The sequence below is a fragment of the Belonocnema kinseyi genome, chromosome 5 (genome assembly GCF_010883055.1).
Source record: "Belonocnema kinseyi isolate 2016_QV_RU_SX_M_011 chromosome 5, B_treatae_v1, whole genome shotgun sequence".
Classification (NCBI taxonomy): Eukaryota; Metazoa; Arthropoda; class Insecta; order Hymenoptera; family Cynipidae; genus Belonocnema; species Belonocnema kinseyi.
The window spans coordinates 131,467,432-131,474,950 of NC_046661.1; the positions used below are offsets into that span (position 1 = coordinate 131,467,432).

The window sequence follows — 7,519 nt, forward strand, 5'->3', positions numbered from 1 at the left end:
GAAGACGAAACTTGGAAGAGAGCTTATGGATTATGAGAAGGAGATGTTTCTTTATCCGAAAACCTGTTTCGTTTGTCATGAAAGTAACTTGGATTTGTTGAGGAATTGCAAGTGTGGGGTGAGTTTTATTTATTTGTTGGCTTTTGGACAACTAATGCTTCCAATTTAGATAATAAATTAATAATTTTTAAATATAGTTATTAGTTTAACAATTTTTTTCTTTCTACAATTTTTCAAACGTTATTTCAGTCATAGAAAAAGTTTTTATTTTATTCGTAAAAAACAACATTTAAAATGAAAAATTAAATTTTAGCATAAACGACACAAGCTATGGAAAAAATTAGTCAACAAGTTTCTCTCCCAAAAGAGAGCTACAAATTTGCCATCAATAATTTTTGGATAGGATGCATAGTTTTGGGTTTAATTTCGAAAAATAACATTAAAAATAAAAAGTAAATTTTTGGAAAAAAGACGCAAGGTACAAAAAAAATGAATTGACGAAAGTTGTTCACCCAAAAAAGATCTACAAATTTGTTATAAAAATACGTTAAAAATAATTTAAAAATAACTCTTTGAAAAATTATTCAAGCTACAATAACATTTCAATTAACAAAATTTGTCGCCAAAATATCTGCACATTTTTTGAGAACCACTTTACGCTAGGATGCGTATTTTCAGATTGAGTCGTAAAAAAACGCTTAGCAAATAAATAAATTGAATTTATAAAAAAAACGACGCAAGTTTATTGTAATCCCAGCCCGAAGTGCAGACATAAATATAATATACATTTGATATAATAGTGTTTAACATAATGTAGAAAAGTTCACAATTTGGAAAAAATTAAGTGTGAAGCACGAGATACGTGATGAGAATGTGCTCTTTAATGCCAAAGGAGCTTTAACAAAAGAGAATTCACAATCAGTTAAAATTTTTTAACTGTTTGATCTTTGGTTTGAAATTAATCTTCATTAGTTGAAACTTAAACTATTGCATTAATAATAATTCCTGTACATGGTTAAAAAACCATGTCTATCATTGAAAATTATATTTATTTTGGATTGGAAATTAATTTTTGCAACTGAAAATTTAACTATTCCATTTTCTGTCGAAAATTTATCTTTTCTGATTGGAATTTAATCTTCTTCATTTAAAATTCGTCTTTTTAAATAAAAATTGATTTATCTCATTGACAATTTATTTTAATTGTTTGGAAATTATTTTTGTATTAAAAATTTATCTATTTTATTTTAAGTTGAAAGTTTATTTCGTAAAAAATTTGTCTTTTTTTGGTGGAAAATTAACCTTATAAATTGAAAATCCAACTATTTGGTTTAAAATAATATTTTTGGTTAAATTCTGATAATTCTAATTATAAATAAATTTCATTAACTGAACATTTCATTTGGTTAAAAATTATTTTATTTTGTGGAAAATTAATTTTTGTACTGAAAATTTATCTATTCCATTTTTTGTTAAAAATTCATTTGTAATTTAATTATTTTGTTGAAAATTTTTCTTTCTTTGGTAGAAAATCCACCTTTGGCTTGAAAGTTAAACATTTTGGATTAGATTCTTTTGATATTCTTTGATTAAAAATCTTTCTAGGTTAAAAATTCGTAGACAATTTAACTTTTTGATGGTGAGGATTCCACTAATTTTCTTAAAATCCGTATTTTTAGGTTGAATTCAATTATTTTTTAACGAAAATTTAAATTTAACTATTAAACTTTTTGTTTAGAATTATTGTTTTTTTTTTAATCAAAGATTTTTCACATTCGTTGACAATTTAGCTATTTTATACTGTTTTTTACGTACATGTCTTACGTAATTTGTAAATGATCTCCTTAAAAAAATAAAACAAGACATCACAATACATACAATCACACATAGGAAAACCTGATTAGTTATTAATTCGTAGACGCCCTGATCTATTTCGGATATGAAATTCGGAAAAAAATCCGGGGCCCTGACTTATTTTGATTTCAGCTTGCTCAACAAAATTTATGAATTGTTTAATAAAAAGAATCTGAAAGTTTAAATTTTTCCGAATTAATCCATATGATCACTTTTATCCTAAAATATTTTGTCAATAGTTAGAGGTTAAAACATTTTAAAAAACCAGGTACTTTCGGTCTCTTTTCATGCGCAGTTTTTTTAGGCGAGTACAGTTCATTCATTAAATGGATGATTAAATAGCTTCTTTTGCCAAAAAAATCATTTAGAATTTTTTTGGGCTCAATTAGTTTTGGAACATGGAACAGCAGGAAAAGTAGTAGAAAAAAAAGAAGAATTGTCAATGAAAAGATACTTTTTTTCTACCACTTGTCATGCTATTCCTTCCAGTTTACTATAAATTTAATTATTGTACTGCACTCGCATCAGAAAACTACGCAAGTGGAGCTCTCAAACTATTTCATTTCTTCATTTGTTCTCAAAATAAATTATTTGTAAATAAATTCTTGTAATAAATAAATTATTGTCTGTTTTAGAATTTAAAAAAATTATTGTATTTAAGAGTATTTAAAGAATATCTTTGAAGGTTTTCAGATTTTTTAAAGTTGAGCATATTCTTGAATTCGGAAGATCTTAAACCTTCAGGATATTTTTATTTAACAATTCAGATTTCTTGTGCGATCTGCAATCAAAAGAAGTAAGGGGCCACCCTGACTTTTGGCCCTGATTTTACATTTGGCGATGCACATCTCGGGAGATGTGCATCGCTGATCCGACTGGGGCTCTACAGGGTCAAAGTGCAAAATGAAAGTAAATCAAAGTCGAGCATTCTATAATATCTCAAAGCTAAATATCTCGGAAACTAAGACCGATTGGAACGAAAAAAAAGCATCTAATGGATTTTCTTGTACTTTCACGATGTCAAGCTTCAGTCGAATCAGTGATGCACATCTTGCGACCTCTCCTTCTTAATTAAAAAAATTCCAGGTAAGCCTTTGCAAGATCCACGAGAACGACTTTAGACATCAACAACTTTGCAAACATTTGTCGCTAGCTTTCCAGCTTTCGATGATGGAAAGCCCGCCCGATTTGAATGGATTAATTAAATTCAAACCAGAAACAGCTTTTCCAAGCTCAATGCAGGAATTCTTGGATTCTTTTTTCCAATTCAAGAAAAGGAATGAGGATTTGCACAAGTTGATGCTTTCCAATTTGCACACCAGACCATTAACTTTTGTTTATGCTGTGATGAAACTGAACTTGATTGATTCTTTTATGGTCATTCATGTGATCGGAGCTACTGGAATGGAAGTTGCTACCTATGCTAACTGGATGCCTGTCTTCTTTTTATTAAAAAGGCTACAAAATCTAAAGATCGTTTTTATTGGACCGAAGATTTTTAGCGAAAGTTATAGTCTTGATAGTTTCTTTCACGATTTTCCTAGTTGTCTTAAAATGGAAGAAGCAACCTTACAAGTGGAATGTCATGCTTTAAGATATGAGCAATACTGCAGAAGTGATTTATTCGTCCAACCCAACATCATTTTGGGATACAATCTCAATCTGCATGAAAGTGAGTTGGGAATGTCAGACTGCACTTGGAAAGATACAATTTTGATGTTGGAGGAACTGGAGGTTCCTTTTGCCTTAACGGCAGGATCAGAGGATCGAGCAAGGAAAGATCATGAAAGGTTGTGCAAACTTTTAGGGAAGTCTGTTGATTATTTTTCCCTGGACAAAAATCCTTTTGGAGGATTTATTCCCGAGAGGGACTTCGAAACGGAAGAATTGCTTTATTCGAATCAGCACGTTATTATCTATGATGGATTCTATGAAAATTTTGATGGAAAAAAAGAGAGTTCAGAATCTGACTTTGTCGACTGTCATATAAATTGAAATTTCAATCTTAATTTGAAACAATAAATATTAGGTTGATTCATTTTGCGAGGTGAACAAAAAAAATTAATTAATTAACATTTTTAAACTTATTTTTAAGGAAAATAATTTTAGATTTTCAGATTTTTTTTAGATTTTAGCTAAAAAAATTGATTTAATATTTTTTAAAGAATTCTGTCAGCCCTTATTTTCAAGAAACTTTCGCCTTTTCTTGTTCCTTCTGCTTGAATGCAAAATGAAATAACATAATCCAATAAGAAAGTCCATCCATTTTTTGTTAGAAAGCTGATTCTTTTTTTTTTAAAGTACTATTATATTTTTTGTTCGTAGTTTATCTTTTTGGTTAAAAATGTTATTATTTCTTAAGAAAATTAATTTTTGCGTTCACAATTCGACAATTCGTTAAAGTTATATTTTTGGTCGAAAATTTAATTGTTTTGTTTAACATTCGTATTTTTTGATAGAATGTTCTATTTTTTGTAGAGTGTCATATTTCTTATTTGAGAATTAACTTTTTTTGTTGAAAATTCAACATTCTAGGTTGCAGTTTAATCTTTTTGTTGGGAATTTCGTCCGTTTGTTTGAAAATGCATATATTTGGTTAAAAATTGATTTTTTGTTGTTAAAAAAATGTATCTTTTTTGCTTGAAACTGCAACTATTTGGTTATGAACGTGGCTTTTATTATTAATTAATTAAACATTTTTTCGTCAGATTCAGATACTTGATTCAACATTAATTTTTATTGGTTAAAAATTATAATTTTGTTTTTAAAATGTATCTTTTTGGGATTTTAAATAAATAAATAATCTTTTTTTATTTAAAATTGAACTATTATGCTGAAAATATATTTTTTAACTAAAAATTTAATTATGCAATTGTTTTCGAAAATAGAAATGTTTTTTATGGGAACCTAAGCTGTTTAGTTGAAAAATCGTCTTTTTCGGTAGAAAATTAATAGTTTTGGCTAAAAGTAATCTTTTTGTTTGAAAATTTAACTATTTGGTTGAAAATTGTTCTTTTTTATAGAAAATTTATCTCAGTTGAAAATTAAAATGTTTTGGCTTGAAAATTCAAATATTTGGGTAAAAATTAATTTATTTTATTAAAGATTGAGCTTTTTTAGTTGAAAGTGAACTTTCTTGTTGAAAATACATCACTTTTCTGGTACAAATTTCATTTTTCTTTAACCGAAAATTAAATATTGTATATTTTTATTGAAATAATATATTTTTTTAGTAGAAAATTAGAGTATTTTGTTGAATATTCGCCTTTTCCTTAATAAAAATGTATGTTTTTGATTGAAAATTTGAAGATTGGGTTAAAAATGCATCTATTCATGAAAATATCATCAAACTGTTTAATGGAAAATTAATTATCTGTTTTGGTTCAAGTTTAAACTATTTTGTTGAATATTCGTATTTTTGTTTGAAATATTAACGATGATATTTTTCGTTGAAAGTTGAACTACTTTATTAAAAAAGAAGAATTAAAAAGTAATTCAAAAAAATGATTAAATATACCTTTTTGGTCGAAGATTCATAATTTTAGTTGAAAATCGTCTCTTTGTTCGATTAACCTTTTTTCTTTAAATTTTTATGTTATTGTCTTAAAAGGTGTTTTTAATTAATCATTCTAGGGATTGAAGAAAAAACTGAATGTTACTAATCATCGAATGTGTATTTTATTCTTTTATAAGTTATTTCAATAAGATTTACTTTATGCCGTATTTTTGCACAGAAGAAAATAAAAATAATTTTTTTACTCTGTGCTTATTTTGTACTCTTATTTTTAAAATTGTACTTGATTTATTAAGGTTTATTGATTGTATGTAATATAATTCGTCAATATATGGTTGTAATCTTTTCTGCTTGAGTGGGTAATACGAGTAAATGGAATAAATTGATAATTGAATAATGATTTAATGTTGTGATTTTAGTTTTACCCGACTTTGAGCTACAAAGACTATTATATTTCAGTTTACCTTTTTTCAGATTAAATTAATTATACAGAGTCTGTAGAGAATCTTGATTTTCTACAACTTTAGTCAAATGAAATGGGAAGACTACGTGCTGCTTGCCTACTGGCCATTCCATAATTTCAATTCGGGTCAAGTGCCCCAAGGCCCCAGTGACCCAAGACCCATGTGACCCAAGACCCATGTGACCCAAGACCCATGTGACCCAGACCCATGTGCCCCAAGACCCAAGTAACTCAAGACCCAAAGGACCCATGTGCCCCAAGACCCAACAGACATTTGTATTCCATTTTTTTTGTATTTATTGGCGGTATACATTTTCAAACCTCCACTTGTCTCGAATTTATTAGATAATAGGTACATTATTTATCTTGTTCTGCACAATTAATATTATTCTGCCATCATTATTAGATATAATGCTAATATTGGATATCCAGTGCTATATATAATATTTGTTCAACATGAAATAAATTTACTTTATCTTCTCCTCCTATCAACTCCTATCTTATTAGTTTATATCGCATATTATTTTTAAAGTGTTAACTAAAATTCATTGATTAATTCTTAAGTTTATAGTGGCCGTGTTTAAGCTCTTCCAACTTTATATTGGACTTTAACATAAAATTAACGATCTAGGATCGAGACAGAAACCGAATATTTTATAATATTAATGAATACATTATATTATTAAAGTTTACATACTGTATAAAAAAAATCAACAGAAAACGAGTTTTCAAGTCAATGGCTACTATACATAGGGAGGATGCGATACAGATATGGTCTAAATAAATTAATACTTGTTACCGGATGCTTAGAAAAAGTGTACGTTTTCTTGTGCTGAGAACATTTATTTTTAGATCGATAATATAGCACATTTTAGTATTTTGAAACCCAAGAGACCCAAGTGCCCCTGAGGCTTAGTGCTCCAAGACCAAAATGCCGCAAGAGTTAAATGCCTCAAGAGCCAAATGTCCCAAGACCCATGTGCCCTAGGACCCAAGTAACCCAAGACCCAAATGATCCAAGGCTCATTGTGATCCTTAGAAATACTTGTGTAACTTGAAATTTTGAAAAGATATTCTTTAGACTATTGGGAATAGATTTCTAAGAAAAAAAATAAACGTTCAATTGACATTGAGTAAGGAGTAAGATAAGCTTATAAAAAATGACACATATAGGTTTAACACCGACTGCAGGGAGTGCAGGTGGATAGCTGCAAAAAAAGTTGATCCTCGGTTGGCCCGCTCATTGTGCACCGTTATTTGCTGCGATACCAAGCTGCGGTCACTGACAATGAGTAGAATGGCAGAGTAATAATAAGCTGATAAATTTATAGTTGCTCTCTGTGTTAAACCTGTAGTAGATGTCAGTATTTATCAACTTTAAATTAGGAAACTTTGAAGCCTCAGAGCGAGTTCTGAACATATTTTTTCTTAAAAGTAAAATAATAGGCATAAGTTTATTTGCTGACGAGAACGATTTGCCCAACAAGCCTGTTAGAATTTCTCAAATGTAATCTTTCAGCCAACCTAGTGTACGAGGTGTGTTCAAAAAGTAAAGTGACTTTTCAATTTTCGCGGGCTACGTACATTTACGAGGGTAGTTCAATAAGTCCTTAGAATGAAGTATAAAAACCATTTTTTTTGGGTAAATTTTTTTTTATTTTTCAACATAATCTCCTTGGAGCTCTATA

At 28.7% G+C, this 7,519-nt stretch overlaps 1 protein-coding gene across 1 annotated transcript; it reads left to right on the forward strand.

Moving 5' to 3' along the window:
- Nucleotides 1–6: 6 nt before the first annotated feature.
- LOC117172832 lies at nt 7–4,325 on the forward strand. Its single transcript, XM_033361077.1, has 2 exons — nt 7–118; nt 2,941–4,325. The coding sequence occupies exons 1-2, from the start codon at nt 26–28 to the stop codon at nt 3,847–3,849; spliced, it is 1,002 nt and encodes a 333-aa protein (XP_033216968.1). The 5' UTR covers nt 7–25; the 3' UTR covers nt 3,850–4,325.
- The last annotated feature ends 3,194 nt before the right edge of the window (nt 4,326–7,519 follow it).

What these genes read in the sequence shown, in the direction of transcription:
- LOC117172832 (XM_033361077.1), top strand. Translation starts at nt 26, where the DNA reads ATGGATTATGAGAAGGAGATGTTTCTTTATCCGAAAACCTGTTTCGTT. An exon ending in TGAGGAATTGCAAGTGTGGG is followed by an intron (nt 119 to 2,940) that starts GTGAGTTTTATT and finishes AAAAAATTCCAG; the next exon opens with GTAAGCCTTTGCAAGATCCA.